The 19,945-nt window shown below is 37.0% G+C and overlaps 2 protein-coding genes across 5 annotated transcripts; both read right to left on the bottom strand.

Moving 5' to 3' along the window:
• Nucleotides 1-319: 319 nt before the first annotated feature.
• Nucleotides 320-12,972, bottom strand: cax2 (cation/H+ exchanger protein 2). Of its 4 annotated transcripts, none has more exons than XR_009649374.1 (20): nucleotides 12,870-12,972; nucleotides 10,694-10,858; nucleotides 10,469-10,578; nucleotides 10,251-10,359; nucleotides 8,957-9,073; nucleotides 8,817-8,878; nucleotides 8,481-8,633; nucleotides 8,006-8,191; nucleotides 7,665-7,755; nucleotides 7,371-7,512; nucleotides 5,981-6,164; nucleotides 5,762-5,861; nucleotides 4,379-4,503; nucleotides 4,030-4,067; nucleotides 3,824-3,936; nucleotides 3,567-3,709; nucleotides 3,272-3,366; nucleotides 2,480-2,553; nucleotides 1,859-1,967; nucleotides 320-1,056 (listed from the first exon to the last, which is right to left on the bottom strand). XR_009649374.1 is itself a non-coding variant. In XM_060884995.1 (20 exons), the coding sequence occupies exons 1-20, from the start codon at nucleotides 12,925-12,927 to the stop codon at nucleotides 983-985; spliced, it is 2,253 nt and encodes a 750-aa protein (XP_060740978.1). In that variant the 5' UTR covers nucleotides 12,928-12,972; the 3' UTR covers nucleotides 320-982. The 4 variants fall into 4 exon arrangements, 3 of the variants coding, with proteins under 3 accessions (XP_060740978.1, XP_060740979.1, XP_060740980.1); XM_060884995.1 differs by having other exon boundaries at nucleotides 2,480-2,558; XM_060884996.1 differs by having other exon boundaries at nucleotides 2,480-2,558; nucleotides 3,567-3,706.
• A 2,032-nt stretch (nucleotides 12,973-15,004) lies between these two features.
• Nucleotides 15,005-19,403, bottom strand: armc10 (armadillo repeat containing 10). The gene is made up of 6 exons (XM_060885637.1): nucleotides 19,034-19,403; nucleotides 18,538-18,683; nucleotides 18,262-18,396; nucleotides 18,003-18,179; nucleotides 17,822-17,893; nucleotides 15,005-17,064 (listed from the first exon to the last, which is right to left on the bottom strand). Exons 1-6 carry the CDS (start codon nucleotides 19,272-19,274, stop codon nucleotides 16,813-16,815), a joined length of 1,023 nt encoding a protein of 340 aa, XP_060741620.1. The 5' UTR covers nucleotides 19,275-19,403; the 3' UTR covers nucleotides 15,005-16,812.
• Nucleotides 19,404-19,945: the final 542 nt, after the last annotated feature.

Here is a 19,945-nt window from a genome sequence, read left to right as displayed (position 1 = left end):
CCAAATATTTATGGACCTGTCTGTATCTTCTTTACATAACACGTTGTTGTACTAAATGTAATTAAAATGTTCTGGAGTTAAAATGTGTTGCATATTGGCAATTTCCCATAACAGTACATGGTACATACAGTATACAGTAATCAGTCCAAGGGTAAATAATAAACATATAATGTGATGTATAGAATATTTTCCATATGCAGCATGAGTTCTCACAAAATCAATTAAGAAAAAAAGAAAAAATTAATAGCTCTTACAATATGGTGATTTGCAAAACCACAGCTAACACATTTTATAAATGAATTCACCTCCAAGCCACTCATCATTGTTAATATTAATTTATTATATGGAATTTTATCTAATTTAAAAAAGACAAAGATACGATTCAGTTGGTTATTTTTACTTGTTGAATATATTAGGCTATGATTAAAAAAAGTATATAAAAAATCTATTTTTTTTAAATGGAGATGTGCATTTGTTGCCCATTAGACAGAAAACACACAAAGGGTCAACGTCGTATTGCTTAAACATGCTTAATCAATAACCAGTTTTATAAAACTTTGTACCATGAGCTGCACCATTAGCACATAGTCAAATAAAGGTGCCATTCTAAAAAGTCTGTTTATGAAATCTCTCTCTCTCTCTGTCACACACACACACACATAATGAGAGCTCTGAGACTCAAAGATCCTCACTGTTTTACATACAGAACACTTTCAGCATACTTTATCCAGCACATGCATACAGTCTCACTAAGTAAACATCAATCTTACTAAGTAACTTCAGTAACAACATAATTTAGGCAAATAAATGATTACTTGTACCGGTGTGTCATTGTAATTTCATTGTAAGTTTTCATTGTAATTCATTTCTGCATCAGTCAGTGTCAATCCAGAATGTAATGATGTTTTACTGCAGAAGCACTTTAATATGTTGATTTAGCACAGAAACGAGCAAACATGAGTAGGCGAGTCTTCGTATTATATTAACAACCTGCTGGTGAAGGAGCAAAGAAGTAGAGAGCGAGGAGGATGAGATAGACGATCACGAGAGCCGTACCTGAGGGGTGTGGGGGGTAAAGAGGTCAGTGAAATTCTTCATGTACAAATTCATTAGTTGTGGAGCAAATTATTTACACAGCAAGGTTGAAATGGCTATAAAAAATCTGACAAGATCTGATTGTTTGCATTTAGGTTTGGATATTCCATCTCAAATATATGGGTTGGTTTCATATTGAAATGATAACCTGCATCCCATGTAGGCGCTTTTAAGATCGCCAGCGCAGATAACATTGGAAACTGCTGAATTAAACCTGAATTTGGGTGGAGACCAAATAGGAATAGAAGCAATGCTGGAATTCGAATTTATCGCTTATTTATTAAAGTACTGCCAAAGGATCTGGAATGTATGAAACCGTATCTCATTTTATCTCATAAAACCAGAACTCCCTATCTGCTAACCCTGTTCCTCACCGTAGCTGATAACCAATAAAATACGATTAAACAAACTAAAGGGTTGCAGTTGTTTTTATTTGTATGGAGGAAACAATGATGGCTTCACTGAAAATCATTCATCATAATTTCTGTAACATGTAATTCGACACGTAATGTATACAACCATCTGTATACAACCATCTGTGCTGTATGTCTAACTCGTACAATTACGCATTGACAATAATTCCCTAGTACATGCTTGTCGCTGTTGTTGTAGTTTGTGAATACAAAAAATGCTAAAACAATTCCAAAAGTGCGCACAAAAGATCTAAATACTAAGGATTACTGTTTTATTTCTTTCTTTGTGTGAAAGGAAGATCGATAAACAGATTATACAATATGACAGACCCATGTGTGTTAACACGTACCTTGAAAGTAATCAGACTTTCCGTCCATGAAGATGTAGTTGACGAGGATGACGCTGAAGATGCTGGCCCACAGATGAAGGTCACTGAAGATGAGCACAAAGCCAACATCCTATCCAAAAATACAAAGCAAAAATTAATTAATGAATGAATGAGAATTCTTATTAATATTAATGTTGTTCTTATTCTTGTTGTTATTATACACCTTTAAACATTCATAAAAATACTGTCATGGTGTCAGATACAGTATATGCAGTTTTGGGAAAACTCTTGATTCGTTTTCAGTTATTTTTGTAATAAAACAATTCCTTCTGTACAGTTTTCAGCTTTCATTCAAATTGAAGAATAAAGCCATGGCTGTAAGATAATTCCTTTATCCAAATACAAACAGAAGCTTCTCTCTATATGTTTTCTTAAAACAGCTGTTGCATGTTATATTTGTAAAAAAACGCCGGTCATCTGAGCTTTCCTTTGTTTTTCTTCCATACCAGAACCTTGAAAATCTCAGAAAATCTTGGTCTTCATGCTCATATTATGAATAACCAGTTTATTATATATAGTCTGAGTTAATTAACATTGCATGTGTAAGACATCTGTATCGTTGTGGTTTCCTCTGGGACTCACGTAAATGGCGTTGAACAGGACCAATATGGGGATCTGAATCATGCAAACCTGAACCGCAATGCAGCTCCCGACCTCTAAACTGCAAAAACACATCACCACAGCACTGAGATAGTTACACAGAGCAGACGGGCGTTTTATCAGGTACACCTACAGTGTAGCTTTTAGTATTCACCCCCTCTGGAAGCTTTTCCACATTTTGTAGTGTAACGACTTGGAATTGCTGTGGGGCTTAAACACTGTACAGTACACTTACTAGTCACTTTATTAAACAAAAAACGCTCAACTGTTAAAATTCACAATAATATCTGACCTTAAAATAAAATAATAATAACATCTATAACATCAGCTGAGTCACTGGCTATTTTCAAGCGCCGGTTGAAGACCTACTTATTCAGGAAAGACTTCAACTAGCACTTCTTTCCTTATCTTTTGCATTAAAAAAAAAACACCTTTGACACTTTTTCATTGTAACTTTGAACAAATGTTTTAAACTCATGGTATTTTAAGTATGTAACTTAGTGAGCCAGCATTAATGTATTCAATGTTAGAGATTTAAGCACTTATGTACGTCGCTCTGGATAAGGGCGTCTGACAAATGCTGTAAATGTAAATGTAAATCTACAGTCAGTAAACAAACCTCTATTAGCAGATGTGCCTAATAAATTGGCACCTTAGTTACGAAAGAAAATGGCAAATTGTGTAGAAGAGGAACACAGACTTGTCACACAGGATAAAGTTATACAGTTGTTTGTGATATTTAACATGCGCTTGTATATGAGAAAAAAAATTCACCTCAAGCTGATATTATTCTGAAGTGCAAACTGTATACCAGTGACTATCTCTGGTATTTCAGGAACCATGGCCAAAACTGTCACACCTATAAAGTACTGATAAAGCACCAGAAGAAGGATTGAATTAAGACAAGACAAACAGCACAGAAAACAGAACTTTATGCAAACGAAGAAGATTTTTGACCCCAACCATTTTCCAACAGATTTGCTCACTAGTTAGTGTGTGTGTGTCCGAATTTCAGATATTTACACAAGTAGTGTGTGTGTGTATGTGTGTGTGTGTGTGTGTGTGATGCCTGGGAGATGTTCGGGTTGTTCAGTATGGGCTGGATGTGCTCAGTGATGAGATCAGCGCAGGCAGACATGAGCACTGTGGCTACGATCAGGATCAGCAGAGCTCTCCAGCGAGACCAATGCACCACTGCGCCTAGATGCCCTGCTACCAGGCACACATACACACACACTTTCAATAATACACATTGTTAAAACCTAAAATATGTTTTTCACAGGCTGTCAGTCTTTTCTCAAGTTATCTATGAAGGTGAAACCTCACCACCTCCGTCCCCAACGTGAATATCATAGATGTGCGAATGAGTCTTCAGAGTGAACAGAAGGCCGATGATGTAAGACACCGGCAGCAGAACCGACACCGTGTACACCAGGGGTCTGTAAGACAGCAATAGTTAATCCGCTTCATAATCCCAAAGCGCTTTAGGAAGAACATGTGAACCGAGCTAAAAATAAATGACAGCTACTTACGCTATATGGCTAGGAAACAGGCTATAGTTGTCTCCGTTCTGAAGAATTGAACAGAGGATTAAAAATTAGGACACCAGCATAATAGTGAAGGACACAAACTATAAGCAGATTTATTTAAATTAAGAAGTTAAGAAACAAAACATTTTGTTCTAAAATAAATCTAACATGCAGGTCATCCAGGCTGGATTTCTTTCACATTTTTTTGTGACTTTTCCACATTTGGATGACGACTGAACAGAGTTTCTTTTCTTTTTTTTTAAAGATGCTGTTTACACGTCCTGTTAATTTACTGCACACAGCAGGACAAGGAAAAGAGCATTGTGAATGATGTTTATGAGCTGTCTCTCACCAGGTCGTAGTGGCAGTTCCTGCAGGTGAAAGTCCCATTGCTACTGTTGGTCCCTGAGGAATTAGTGCAGCCTTCACACACCAGATTTCCATAAGCTTTAGAGAAGAGAGTAGGGGCAAACACACCTACCCCAGAGAGACACAGAGCAGTAATTACAGTAAATGATGAATGTAATAAATGTCTTTCGCATGAGCCCACTGAATAAACCTAGCCAAAAGCTCCTGACCTAAATCATGTAATTATAAAAGGATGCTACTCAAAGATTTTCATATCCAAGTTTCCAAACTGGTAGCACTCTTTAAACTTAAGTGTCCAAAATAGCAACAGCAAAACCAAAACCTCAACACTTCACTATAAACAGAAATGGGAGGTCCTCACTGAACAACAGAGGCTCGTTGCTGAAGAGGACAGATGGAGAGGGACAATCACAAAGAAAAGAACTCTCTTTTTCACTCTCTTATCTACTTAGCCTTATGAAAATGATTTTATGTGAAGTTACTTGCTATTATACCAAGGGCTAATTCTTACTTCTCAACAGCTGGGCTTTCAGCATTCAACAAATCTAAGATAACATCACTTGAAGGTTCTTGATAAAAAAATAAATAAATAAAAAAAATAAGTATGGATTAAAGCTACAGTGGATTCACTCGGGTTTATATTTCCTTCCGCTCATGTACTGCTGTCTCTTAGAGTGATGTGTGCTATAGCCAATCGGCGACAAGCATGTGGTGTTCAATGAAGCCTGACTCTTTCTTTTTGTTACTGAGATTGTTTTTTAGCTTATGGTTTTTGATCTTGTGTTATGTTTGATGCTGCATTTGTGTTTTGTTAACGTGCTATGTACTAAAACTACTCCGTACTGGTGGAAAAGTTGCTCTCAATGTCCCGCAGCAGCTTATTCTTTATTCTTGAAAATAAAGTTTTAGTAGTCACTTCCACATACACCTTAAATCTCCAGTAAAAATGGTAGGAAGACACAAAAACAGCTTGAGCTATCTAACTAGCTCATGTCGTGAGGAAGTTGTGGCCTAATGGTTAGAGAGTTTGACTCCTAACCCTAAGGTTGTGGGTTCGAGTCTCGGGCCAGGGTTTGAGTCTCGGGCTGACAATTCCATGGCTGCCCACTGCTCCGGGTGTGCGTTCACGGTGTGTGTGTGTGTTCACTGCTGTGTGTGTGCGTGCACTTTGAATGGGTTAAATGCAGAGAACGAATTCTGAGTTTGGGTCACCGTACTTAGCTGTATGTCACGTCATTTTCACTTTCACTTTCAATAGAGCTACGAATGATCACTTTATCCTGGAAATCTAGTGAGAAATACATGTCTGAGGAGGAGGAGGCAACCTAAGAAGTGTGTGAGAGAGAGAAACAGAGAGACTGCTCACCTCCGACAGATATGAAAAGTAGAGACGCACTGACTCCGGCTGAACGGCTATTAAACCTCTGTTCCCTGTGTTTTAGCCCTCCGATGATCATACAGATCCCCTTAGCATTATTATAAATTGGGAGAAAGAGAAAGAGAGAGACAGAGAGACAGCATGAATAGGAGGAACATCCAAGAATGTGCAATTCATATGGGGATGTGTTTGAACTCAATCACTTACCGGGATGAACAGAATACACCCGAGCAACGTCCCAGTCAATGCTGCTTTCACGATCTCCTGCAGGCACATGTTGCTCTGGTGATGACCCCTAAGCAAGGCTGTGATGTAAAAGGTAAGCTCGGTGATCGAGCCAAACGAGGCATTGACCACTGCTCCGACTGCAAAGTTACTCTGAGCTGATATACTGCAGACAAACACAGGCAGAAACAAAAAGAAAATAGTATTAGGTCAGACCTGTTTCACTACAATAAATATTCAGATATCAATGATGTTCGTGAAAATAAAGTTAGCAAGAAAAAAGAAAAGTAGGTAGAAATGTGCGTACAGCAGTATGTGAAAAGCCTTAGACACATGTAAAGAAATTCTGTGAAGTGAAAATTAAATGTCAAATATCAGTATTTGGCATGACTGCACTTTGTGAATAGGCATCAGGTCTGTCAGCTACACTGCGGTTTTATGAATAAATCCGTTAAAACTGTTAGAACTGTGAAAAATGTCCTGGCAGGCTGCATCACTGGGTAGTTTGGAAAGCGTGAAACCTTAAAAAAAGAACGCAAGATCCTACAGCGCATAGTGAGGACAACTGTGAGGATTATAGGGGTCTCTGTCCCCTCTATACAGGACATTTTCCAGGCATGCAGCGTACGCCATTGTGAAGGATCCCTCCCACTCCTCCCACAATCCCTTTGAGTCTCCGCCATCGGGCAGGAGGTTTCGCGGCATCAGGACCCGCACTACAAGGTTCTGCGACAGCTTCTTTCCCCAAAATGTGGTGCCACTCATCACCTTGCTCCCACCAACTTAAAGGGACTTTTAACTGTTGTACTTTTACATCTACATTTACAGTTTGACCTACTTCACACCTACCTCATATTTAAAACACACCAGCTCTATAATGCTTAAATGTTTATTGTTTAATGTTGTTGTTTCTTACTTGTTGTCTACCTATTCATCTCAATCCTTAATAATGGCGTTTAGTTCTATTGAATACTGTGTATGTGGAAAAATGACAATAAAGCTTGAGTTTAGTTGAGTTAAAAACATTTAAAATTTTTAAATGTTTCAAGAATCCATTACTTGATGTTGCTTATTTTATTTTATCTGTGATATTTTATTTGGAATAACTTTTTTTTATTTTTAATTCTAATTTTTTTAAATTTTTTTTATATAACAAATACAAAAGACATAAGAAATAAAAGAAAAGAAAGAAACTGATTGTATAAAGTTTTAGTACACATAATATCCAAGATATTATAAAAATATGTAAGTATATAAATTATATACCCTAAAGACAAATATATATATTTTTTCCCTTAAAATAAAGAACTGTGTGTGTGCGTGTGTGTGTGTGTGTGTGTGTGTGTGTGTGTGTGTGCATGTGTGTGTTCACCTGGCTATGCCCATTGCTATATAATAAGACAACGGGATGAGTGAACCTATGGCAGTGGTGAACTTAACCTCAGCACTGGCAAACTGGTTGTCCTGATCCACATAGCCAATCACCAGAGAGACAACAACCAAAGGAATGAGATCTGGACACAGTCATTTAAGGAAACCCACAGAGAAATTTGACAACCAACACAAGATTAAAAAGATTTCACACTTAATGTGACATACAGTATGTGCGTGAAGCAACTTTCTTTGCGACCCACACAACCTCTTCTTGCTTAAATTTAAAGGATACTGACGGCAAAAATATTGATCCCATCAACCTTGTACTTGTAGTAATAGATATTCACCGCATGGTAGCAGCACAGAATGGCTTGACCACCTTCCTGAGAGTGACAATAAAATGAGTTCAAAGAATTTCATACACATTTATCCAAGCTAGCATATCTGTCCTTTACTAAGCATGAGAATAATTCACATCTCACAACAAACTTATTTTGAATATACCTTAAATGTAATATAAACCAAAAATCTTAAATTAACCACTATTTACAATTATCTCTACTACAGTTATCTCATCTAAGAGCTATATCTCATATCACAAAACAAAATTATGCATTTTTAGGAAGTTTTTACCCTAGTGTCATCGTTTATGAGGACATGCTCAGGGGCTATTAGCAAGACATTGCTCAGGGTTCGGATGCTCATTTTGGCGACGGGGATGGTGAAGACCAAGAGCCAGGAGAGAACACACAACACACCATGAGCCACAACCAGAGGAGGATATCCCAGAAGCACCCACACATACACACTCAGATGATTCTGGAAAGAAAAACATGATTCTTATGAAACATGATGATGATTCTGCAAAGTACTAAACAGATCAATGTGTCCAAGAGGGCAAGTGGTAGAAGCTACTAAATTGTAGGCAAAAAACACACAATTTTGATCAAATCAGAGAGTCTCAGAATTCAGTGACATTTGTTATTGGTTTCAAATATGTTTGCATTCATTTTCTACATTTTATTGTAAAATTAAATTATATTATGTTACATTTAGGAATTTGTAGCATCACATTTTGACATTTAATCTATATTAACTGGCATTCTACCCAGTAGTGCTGCTCTGGAGGCCTGGGTGATTCCTCTATGTTTTCCATCACAGTGGGGGGCCTCAGTAACGGAGAGTCTGCCTTACCCTCATCCCCTTCACCTAGTAAATCATTGTGGGGTTTCGCACCAACGTTTGAGAGTGGACAACTCGCCTGAAAGAACAGATTATATGTTCTGAAAATCGACAATAAATTCATACATTCCAGCAAAATAATTGCATAATACACGGTACGAAAGGCATTAACTGCTTCCACTGAAACCAATCTATGCTCAATTAAAAATGACGTGAAAATGCGAAAACACGCAGAGTAACAAGATGATTAGAAAAGGTCAACCTTCTGTATTGCTTTTCCAAATGGCCACAGAAAGTAACAGGACAGTCTGAAGCACAATTTACCTAAAACAAGCAAAACCTAGTTTTAATAAATGTTCAAGGTTTAGATGTTGTAATGACATTATTGTAAACACAGATTACCATGAGGCACTCCAATAATGGTGATGTACATCAGGATACCAATGAAAAGGTAGACCAGAGAGATCCACCAACCGAATATGAATATATACAAAACATTGCCACATGTAATTAAAGTGCCTGGAAAACAAAGGAGCAGAGAAAAACAAAGATTATTTGCAAAAAATATGGTATTATTGAAAAACTTACATATACACATTGCAAAATTTATTTATTATTTATTTAAATAAAGAAATGTTTAATTAGGTTTGTTTAATGACAGTGAGTTCCTCTGACCTGTGTTTGATATTATTGAATGAGATCTATAGGTGTTTAGTTTAGTGACGACTGAGTCTGAACTGTGTTTGGTCGAATGATGCTGAAGGAGTGTGACTTATGTTTGGTTTAAACAACATATAAGAATAAGTGAGTCCACTGTGTGAAATGTTTTCATTGATTCTGATGGAGTCTGACAAAAATTTCAGTTAATTCAATGACAATGAGAAAGTTTGTTTTGTGTTTGGTTTAATGACATTTATTGAGTCTGGCTTGTGTTTGGGTTAATAATTTGTATTGAGTCTGTGCTGTGTTTAATTTAATAGGATTGTTTGAGTCTAACCATTAATACTTACTGACTATAAACTGTTTGGTTTAATAAATTTGAGTGAGTCTCTCCTGTGTTTCATTTCATAATTTTAAGCTAGTCTAAACTGCGTTTTGTTCAAAATGATTTAGTAAATCATATATGTGTTTGGTTTAATAATTTTAAATTATTTAAAAAAAAAATGTTTTTTTTATAATTTTAAGTGTGTTTGCTTTGATATCCTTTAGTAAGTCTAAGTTATGTTTGCTTTACTAACATTTTCATGTGTCTAAGCTGTGTTTGGTTTAATGATGTTGAGTGAGTCTGACGTGTTTGGTTTAATGATGTTGAGTAAGTCTGACAAGTGTTTGGTTTAATGATGTTGAGTGAGTCTGACATGTGTTTGGTTTAATGATGTTGAGTGAGTCTGACATGTGTTTGGTTTAATGATGTTGAGTGAGTCTGACATGTTTGGTTTAATGATGTTGAGTGAGTCTGAAATGTGTTTGGTTTAATGATGTTGGGTGAGTCTGACGTGTTTGGTTTAATGATGTTGAGTGAGTCTGACCTGTGTTTGGTTTAATAATTTGAAGTGATTCTGACCCACGTTTGGTTCAATAAATTTCACTGAGTCTCTTGTTTAATGATACTGAGTGAATATTTACTCTGTTTGCTTTAATATCCTTTAGTGAATCTAAGCTGCATTTTTCTTAATAAAATTTTCATGAGTCTGACCTGTGTTTGTTTTAATGATGTTGAGCTCTGAGTAGAGCTCCTTCACAATCTCTGATCTGTCCTCAAAAGGTCGCTCAGTCACATGGCTTTTCCATTTCCTAAATCCGAACTTCACGTGACAGAAACACACATAGATGAAAAAATCATTTAAGAACTGAAACTAGACCAGCAGGTGTTTACAAAACTAACACCTATTAATCCTGAATTAAACCACTTACCTTGTAATTATTGGCAAGTTTTTGTGCCTCCACCTCATTTTCAGCACTTATAGTGGTCTTACTGCATAATACTTCTTCCCATGTTTCATTAGTTGTGTGTGCACTATGTCCTACAAGTGGGTGGAAAATTAAGGAATGAGGGTGGAAAATTAAGGAATGACTATAAACAAAAAGAAAATAGTAAAGACTGCTTATAGAACTACAAAAACAATATAATGTGCCCACCTTTGTTTGTGTATTGGGGTCTGTAAGGGCAGCAGGGCAAATGCAGGTGACCGTCAGTGGTATTGACTTGCTGGTCATTTCCACACACATGATCACAACAGGAGCTGTAGGGATAACCACTAACACCAGCATTAGCTCTGACACTACTCTGGTCCCATGAAAGCTCTGAGGACAGGTAAAAATAAATAAATAAATAAATAAACAACACACAAACATCAAACAACCAAAACTATTAATTAATTTGTTTAAATAAAATTGTACTTAAAAATGTATGAATACATTATACAGAAATAAGACATAGCCTATCGTAAATTATTTTGTTTCACATATAGGCTCAAAGTCTTTGGGTCTAAATTATATCTAAATTGATATAATTTAGTGATTCAGACCTCTGTTTGGTTTAATATTATTGGGGCGTTGTGGTAGCCTAATGGTTAAATTGTTGGGCTACCAACTGGAAGGTTGTGCGTTCAATCCCAGGTCAACCAAGCTGCCACTGTTGGGCCCCTGAGCAAGGCCCTTAACCCTCAACTGCTCAGTTGTATAAAATAAATTAGATAATGTAAGTCGCTCTGGATTAGGGCTTCTGCCAAATGCTGTAAATGTAATAATACAGAGTGATGTTGACCTGTGTTTGGTTCAGTGAGTCTGACCATTTTAATAATACTGAGTGAGTCTGACCTGTTTAATAACACTGAGTGATGCTGACCCGTGTTTGGTTCAGTTAGTCTGACCTGTTTAATGATACTGAGTGATGCTGACCCATGTTTGGTTCAGTGAGTCTGACCTGTTTAATAATACTGAGTGAGTATGACATGTTTAATAACACTGAATGATGCTGACCCGTGTTTGGTTCAGTGAGTCTGACCTGTTTAATAACACTGAGTGATGCTGACCCGTGTTTGGTTCAGTGAGTCTGACCTGTTTAATAACACTGAGTGATGCTGACCCATGTTTGGTTCAGTTAGTCTGACCTGTTTAATGATACTAAGTGATGCTGACCCAAGTTTGGTTCAGTGAGTCTGACTTGTTTAATAATACTGAGTGAGTCTGACCTGTTTAATAACACTGAGTGATGCTGACCTGTGTTTGGTTCAGTGAGTCTGACCTGTTTAATAATAATGAGTGATGCTGACCCGTGTTTGGTTCAGTGAGTCTGACCTGTTTAATGATACTATGTGATGCTGACCCATGTTTGGTTCAGTGAGTCTGACCTGTTTAATAATAATGAGTGATGCTGACCCATGTTTGGTTCAGTTAGTCTGACCTGTTTAATGATACTGTGTGATGCTGACCCAAGTTTGGTTCAGTGAGTCTGACCTGTTTAATGATACTGTGTGATGCTGACCCATGTTTGGCTCAGTGAGTCTGACCTGTTTAATGATAATGATACTGAGTGAATATTAACTCTGTTTGAATTTAATATCGTTTAGTGAATCTAAGCTGCATTTGGCTTAATAACATTTTCATGAGTCTGACCTGTGTTTGGTTTAATGATGTTGAGCTCTGAGTAGAGCTCCTTCATAACCTCTAAATTAAAAAAAAACAACACATGCACATCTTGCTCTGAGATAAACTGCTGTCCCATCCAGGGTGTATTCCTGACTACCACCCATTGTTTTCAAGATATGCTCTTGTGACACCATGGCCCAGTCCTGGATGAATGGATGGATGAGCTACACTTTGTGCATGCTTCTACATGTTCTTTACATAACCACTGCTGTACCACCACCATCACCCCATATCACTTAGTTTAAACTCAGGAAACACCAGGGGAACTGTGAACAGACTTGAGGTTTCAGAGCGCTTTCAGAAAAGAGAAGTGTGCAATAAAACACTAAACCTCACAACATTATGAAATCCTAGCATGCGTTTTACATATTATAAGCATACTTATATATAAAGATGCGCTATGCAAAAGTCGAGCAGTAAAACGAGTGTAAATCCAACACGATAGTGTTCTACTAATGTGCGTGTGAATTATATGCCTTAGTATCAGGTTTACATAGTTAACAGGTGCGCACTGTAGTGCAGGACTGGAATAATGTCGTTTGGGACGCGTCTATTTTTTAACGGCGTCATTCAACAGATTATAATTTAAACAGAAAATGTGACAAAAGATATTTTCGTTCAGAAAAAAAACTATATATCTATATATATATATATATATATATACCTTCATTTTCGTGGTCGGTGTTAGTTTGTCTTCTTCGAGTTTCTGTACAAGAGGACATCACAGCTCCTTCACTTAGAGTAGCATAACAAAAGCTCCTGCGATTGCAGCATTACTGAGCTGCACGCCGGCTAACAGCGTCTCACTGGGGCTTGTGGGAAATGTATTTCTTACATCTACATAGGGTGTTTTTTTTTGTTGTTGTTTTTTGTTTTTTTAAATGTCCATTCTTCATGTCAATAAACAGTACCGACTCACTACAGAACGGAATATCACAGATCACTACAGAAACACCACAGAGCATCGCAGATCACTACAGGAACACCACAGAGCATCACAGATCACTTACAGAAACAACAAAGATCACTACAGAAACACCACAGATCACTACAGGAACACCACAGAGCATCACAGATCACTTACAGAAACAACAAAGATCACTACAGAAACACCACAGATCACTTACAGAAACACCACAGATCACTTACAGAACCACCACAGATCACTACAGGAACACCACAGAGCATCGCGGATCACTACAGGAACACCACAGATCACTTACAGAACCACCACAGATCACTACAGGAAGACCACAGAGCATCACAGATCACTTACAGAAACAACAAAGATCACTACAGAAACACCAAAGATCACTTACAGAAACAGCACAGATCACTTACAGAAACACCACAGATCACTACAGGAACACCACAGAACATCACAGATCACTTACAGAAACAACAAAGATCACTACAGAAACACCACAGATCACTTACAGAAACACCACAGATCACTTACAGAAACACCACAGATCACTACAGGAACACCACAGAGCATCACAGATCACTACAGAAACAACAAAGATCACTACTGAAACACCACAGATCACTTACAGAAACAGCACAGATCACTTACAGAAACACCACAGATCACTACAGGAACACCACAGAACATCACAGATCACTTACAGAAACAACAAAGATCACTACAGAAACACCACAGATCACTACAGAAACACCACAGATCACTTACAGAAACACCACAGATCACTACAGGAAGACCACAGAGCATCACAGATCACTTACAGAAACAACAAAGATCACTACAGAAACAGCACAGATCACTTACAGAAACAGCACAGATCACTTACAGAAACAACACAGATCACTACAGAAACAACACAGATCACTACAGAAACAACACAGACCACTACAGAAACAACACAGATCACTTACAGAAACAACACAGATCACTTACAGAAACAACACAGATCACTTACAGAAACAACACAGATAACTACAGAAACAACACAGACCACTACAGAAACAACACAGACCACTACAGGAACACCACACAGAGCATCACAGATCACTACAGAACCACCACAGAGCATCACAGATTACTACCATTACAGAGCATCACAGATAACTACAGAACCACTACAGAGCATCACAGGTCACTACATAACCACTAAAGAGCATCACAGATCACTACAGAACCACTACAGCATCACAGATCACTACAGAACCACTACAGCATCACAGATCACTACAGAACCACCACAGATCACTACAGAAAGACCACAGAACATTACAAATCACTTACAGAAACACCACAGAGCATTACAGATCACTTATAGAAACATCAGATGCCCACAGAACCATTACACAGAGCATCATAATGAGTGCCATTTTATTAACATGGTCTTTATTCACACTGCATACATTCCTCCTACTGACCCACTACTGCAATATTTGCTTGGTCTTGCATAATACTAGGCCCAAATCTCAATCCTGTCAGTAATTGTTTACTTACATTAATTCATCTTCTTTATCCTGGACAAAGGCAAAGGGGATTCAGAACCTATCAGAAACAGTCTGCAGGTCATCTCTTTCAAAAACACACACACACACACACACACACACACACACACACACACACACACACACACACCGGATGATTTTTAAGTAGCCAACCGACCAGTATGTTTTTGTGAGATGGAAGAAACTGGAACAGCAGAAACAGCAAAACACAGTGACCTGAGGTAGCTGGTAAAAGGTCCAGACATGTGCATATGCATTATGTTATTAGCTATTACTTGCTTGAGGATTTCAAAAATAAAGATGCATAAATGATAGTTATCCAAAATAAAATAATTTATTTCAATGTTTTTCATTCAAACATTAAAAGCAGTGACAGTTACCTTATGCTACTCTAAAAAGATCATAGAACAACCAATCCACAAAATTCACACAACTACGGTACAATTCATAGACATGTTCACATTACTGATATTTTCCCCAGTTACAGTAAAATAAAACCCGGCTTAATGTAAGAGTTAGAGAACACATAAGCGGGAAAACACTTGCATTGCACCACAAATACATGCAGAAAAATACACAGCACTCGAGAAATCAAACTGCCAAAGTGCATCTTTTGTCCATAACATGGACATTTCAAGCATATCTTAATTTTGCAATACATAATTAGCTAAAAAACACAAAAATACAGGAAGCACTTCGTGTGTAGGAGACCAGCTGGAGTGAAACACTCACTCATTAGTTAGAAAAGGTTTTTGGCACTAGCAGCTTGATATGTGACAAAGGTGGGGCACCTTTTAGGAGGCATTCACTGAGCACACACTATACACTGAAACTAGCCTGAGGACATAACGATAGATTGACAAATTAAAGGGAAAAATACAAGTCACTGAAGCTGCTTCAATGTACCTTTAAGTCACTGGAAATCTATTGAATAATATATGAACACTAGTCTTCCTCAATAGAATCCTTTGGAGTCTTAAATGGGTCAGAATTCTCGCAAAGGTGTTCCAGTAGTGTTGAGATCTAGTGACTCAGAAACCCATAGCCTGCATCTGTATTAAACCATTCCAGTAAGCTTTCGGGTGGAGGCGGAGTCATCCTGCAAGAGACCACGCCCATCAGGATAGAAATCTTTTCATCGCAGAAAAGAACAATTTGTAGTGACTGTCCTCAAAGGTGAAAAATAAATGCCCTCTACAGCATAATAAAACATTGTTTTTCTCCCCTTTAATTTGTCACCTGTATGTATATCAATATAAATTCAGTATGTTGTTTACTTTCATTGTTTTTCTTTGACCATGTTCATTTCCTTTTCTGCCTTCCAGGAGGGACGAAGGCACAAAGGAGTGAATACTGCTAAAAAGGAGTGGCTTCAATTTTAGATGTATAGAATCTTTTCTGATAACCAATATTAAACGTATTTTAAGGGAATACTGCAGCGCTTTGACACTTTAAGTGGAAAAATGTTTATGCATATGTATTTTTGTAAAATACTTTGATATTTGGAAATGAAGTTTTAAACCTGTACAATTTATCCCCACAGAACTATTTTTTATAAAGGAGAATTTGTGGCTACACCAAACTTTTTAAGCTTTCTATCAAGTCTCTCTCATCCTAAGACCTAAACCTATTAATACAATGGGTGTAGATTGATTTTGCATTATTTAAACATATTTTTAAATGCTTATTGTCAGAATTTGACTGATCTTTAGTTGTTTATTGAAGTGTGATTTAAGTAAACAAGTCTTGTGTTCTTTCGCTCAATATGGAAATGTGTCAAGCCACTTTAATCACAGAAAAAAGGTTTTTAGGGGTTCTTTGGTTTTTGCTGTAACTTTTCCTGTAGAAAAGGATTCAGTAAAATGTAGAACCCCTTTACTGATATAGAGAAACCTTTATACAGTAGATAGAGTTTAGGTTTAAAATGTTGCACAATTCCTTAAAATTAATATTGACTTATAAGTAGTTGTCCACTATTTCATCAAATATTTGCATCCATCAAAGTCTGAATCACGAGAAGCAATCGTACTGAACAGCTGTATGTCTAAGTGCACAGGCCAGATGAGACTGGACCTTTAACACAGCATGTCTGATGGAGATCAGGGTGGAGTCCAGAGCCGAGTTTAAGCGAGGAGCCGTACCACCTGAGCTCTGATCTCTTCTTCAGGGTGAGAGAGGAGCAGAGGGAGTCTGCTGTGTATCTGGGAGAAGCTGTCTAGCAGCACGCAGTAGAGCGAGTCCGGTCGCCTCCTCAGCGCTTCTGCCACCTGTGCAGACGGTCTCCAAGCCCGCAGGTTTCCAATGAAGACCAAAAGGCGAAGAAGCACTTCTGTGCTCGTGCAACAATCATACAGGAGCACCAGGGAAGCAGGAGCCTGTACAATTCAAATCCCAAATAAAAAAAAAAAACTGCAGTTAATAGACATTTCTTTGTTTTGTTATTTCTTTTTAAGTATATTATTATTATTATTATTAGTTGTATTATATATATATATATATATATATATATATATATATATATATATATATATATATATATATATATGTATAGTCCCTCTGAAAAAAATCCTCATAAAGAGTTTTACATTTATCTTGCTTAATGTGATCCTCATTTTAAAAAATACTTTAAAAACTATAATATAATGATCTCATAGTATTCCTTCCTCAAGTGTACACTTGTGCAAATATAAATAGTTAACATTTTACAATAATAAAAAATACATAGTAATATTAACGTTAATACCAGTTAATAAATTAACACTAATATTCATTGTTATTTCTAAGAAATATGTCCTCAAAACTGACAATACAAAAAGTTTAGCTATGTAAGTAAGAGCTGGAAAACTAGCTCGGTTGTTATCCTTTATTAATTTTCATACTGAGGCAATGATTGGTCCAAAGTCAGAGAAGATATATTGTGAGATCACAAAATACTATGTATCGCTTTCTAAGTCAGCTTTATACATATACTTTTAAAAACAAAAGTGTTTTTTTTGGGGGGGAGATGATTTCTAATTGTGTTGATTAATAAATTTATTATATATATATAAAAAATTCATAATAATTATCATATAACCAATTCAAGAGGTGTTTACTGGTGAAAACCATCTGTTTATTTCAGCCATACTTCACCTGGGCTTGTACTATGTCGTCCATTATGTCTGGATTAGATGATAAATTGACTAGGACCTTTAAAACCTGGATCTGCACACAAAGAGGTAAAAACAAAAAAAAAAACAAGATACGTAAACAAATATGCTCTGTGAGATCAACATACAAAACAATAACGCAAAAAGCATCTCATATAAAGCACCTGAAGAACGCTGTTGCTCACTACAAGCAGTGACAGGAGGAGTGTGATGGAGCCCTTCAGTAAATGCTGATGATTATCTGTGACAGTCAGATTCGTCAGTAACCTCAGTGCTGCCAGCTGAAGGTCTGAGTTCACGGGAGACATCTCAATCAGCTCCAGCACTGATGGTACATAGATCTGAACAGAAGAAGATCGGAGATCATTGCAGTGCAGCGCGCTAACCTTCGTAATAAGGATGTGATAAAACTCTAAAACAAACCTTCAGCTGCTCTTGATTGCAGATATTCATGCTCAGGTTATTTAAGGCATTAAGAGTCTGCACTCTGACATCAGGTTCAGGGTCTGAAAGAAAGCTAGAGATGACGTGAAGACCTCCAAATTCACGAAGAAGATCCTGCAAAGATGAAAATGTTCGGCTAAGATCGTTATGGTCGTGATCACCATAACACTGTTATCAGTCATTTATTACACGAGCATGAAATGACCACCACAAAGCAACATCATCCAATGTAGTAAATGTACAGATATCGCATACCTGGTTCACTGTAAACGCTGCAGCGTTTCCTAAAGTGATAAGGACCTGTTTTCTCTCAGTAGGGTTTGGGCTGCTCTGTAGGACAGAGAGAAGCACACTGAGATGTCCAGGCTCCAGACTGCTGGGGGATTTGGAGAAAATTTCACCTTAGAGAACAGGATGAAAAAAAAAATAGGGATTCTATCAACACAAGTTGTTCAACTGATAAGGTAAAAAGGAAAATCCCATCCTGGATTAATGATCATCTATAATAATAAAAATCACTTATTAATTAAGTAATTAATTGATTGATTGATTGTAATAATAATCACTAATTAACAATCATTATTAGATCTTCTAGGTAAAACCTGTATGACTACATATAATAGATATATGCTTTTAGTACAGATTCTCAACCCTGGAAAAACAGGAAAACCAGGAAAACAGGAAGTTTTCCAGGTCCAGAGCAGGAAACCTGTGATTTAGACCCCAGCATGTTGTCATTATTTTGACTTACCTGATGCGACCTCTGTGTTCATATTCCCACTAACAACATTAAATCCAGACACTTTGGCCATCAGACTTCCTGGCTGTATATTCACACGTTCTTTCGCCTTTATTTTCTTTATCTCTGGATCTTCTCTGCAGGCGCGCAGTAACATTTTGTACAGTCCATACGAAGCTCCTGCTCCTGCTACGATGCCCAAAAAAGCCTTCATATTACCCAGCTTTTGTAATATCCCGTCCTCTCCCATCATGAAACAAGTGTAATATTTAATCAACAAGCTTTAAATTCCACTTATACAAACATATAAACAGCTTTTTCGACGATCCATGCCTGGTAAACGCGCACTTGTTTCTCGCAACAGTAAAACTCAATGGCTGAATTTTAATCTGATGTCTCTTTCAAAGCGTAGTGCACTACTTAGGATGCAGAAGACGTTACTTTAAATACACTTGTAGTGCTCTTAAGCAGGGAGTATGGGGCGGATTGAAATCGAGCCCGTTTCAACGGCTTGCATCAGTGGCCAATGAAAAGGTTTCACGGAGTTTCTCGGGATGCGTCTCAACGTTGTATTATAATACAGCGATGTTAAAAAGATTTATTTAAGCAAAACTGGATTATTGTTAAGCTAGAGAGAATAGGACACGCAAAACGCAGCGTTTTAGTACTTTTATAAAAGTTAAAAGACTTTAAAAAAAAACTTATTGTGTTCCATGTAAGTGTGTGTAATACATCATATATTCTATATGTAATATTTACATTTCCTTTACGATTAAATATTATTATTATTATTATTATTATTATTATTATTATTAATAATAATAATAATAATAATAATAATAATAATATCTTTAAACATCATCATCAGCAAATTGCAATCTCTCATTTGTCCAAAGTGAGTCGCTATAAGCTATGCAAAGGCTG

This window comes from Tachysurus vachellii, chromosome 13 (assembly GCF_030014155.1).
Source record: "Tachysurus vachellii isolate PV-2020 chromosome 13, HZAU_Pvac_v1, whole genome shotgun sequence".
In the NCBI taxonomy this organism is placed as follows: Eukaryota; Metazoa; Chordata; class Actinopteri; order Siluriformes; family Bagridae; genus Tachysurus; species Tachysurus vachellii.
Note: the sequence above shows the minus strand (reverse complement) of the source record. Positions and strands in the feature narration are given on the sequence as shown.

What these genes read in the sequence shown, in the direction of transcription:
- cax2 (XM_060884995.1), bottom strand. Translation starts at nt 12,927, where the DNA reads ATGTCCTCTTGTACAGAAACTCGAAGAAGACAAACTAACACCGACCAC. An exon ending in CACCGACCACGAAAATGAAG is followed by an intron (nt 10,859 to 12,869) that starts GTATATATATAT and finishes ACCTGTCCTCAG; the next exon opens with AGCTTTCATGGGACCAGAGT. An exon ending in CTGTTTCCTAGCCATATAGC is followed by an intron (nt 3,937 to 4,029) that starts GTAAGTAGCTGT and finishes GCTGTCTTACAG; the next exon opens with ACCCCTGGTGTACACGGTGT.
- armc10 (XM_060885637.1), bottom strand. Translation starts at nt 19,274, where the DNA reads ATGATGGGAGAGGACGGGATATTACAAAAGCTGGGTAATATGAAGGCT. An exon ending in GAACACAGAGGTCGCATCAG is followed by an intron (nt 18,684 to 19,033) that starts GTAAGTCAAAAT and finishes CTGTTCTCTAAG; the next exon opens with GTGAAATTTTCTCCAAATCC. An exon ending in CAGCGTTTACAGTGAACCAG is followed by an intron (nt 18,397 to 18,537) that starts GTATGCGATATC and finishes TCATCTTTGCAG; the next exon opens with GATCTTCTTCGTGAATTTGG.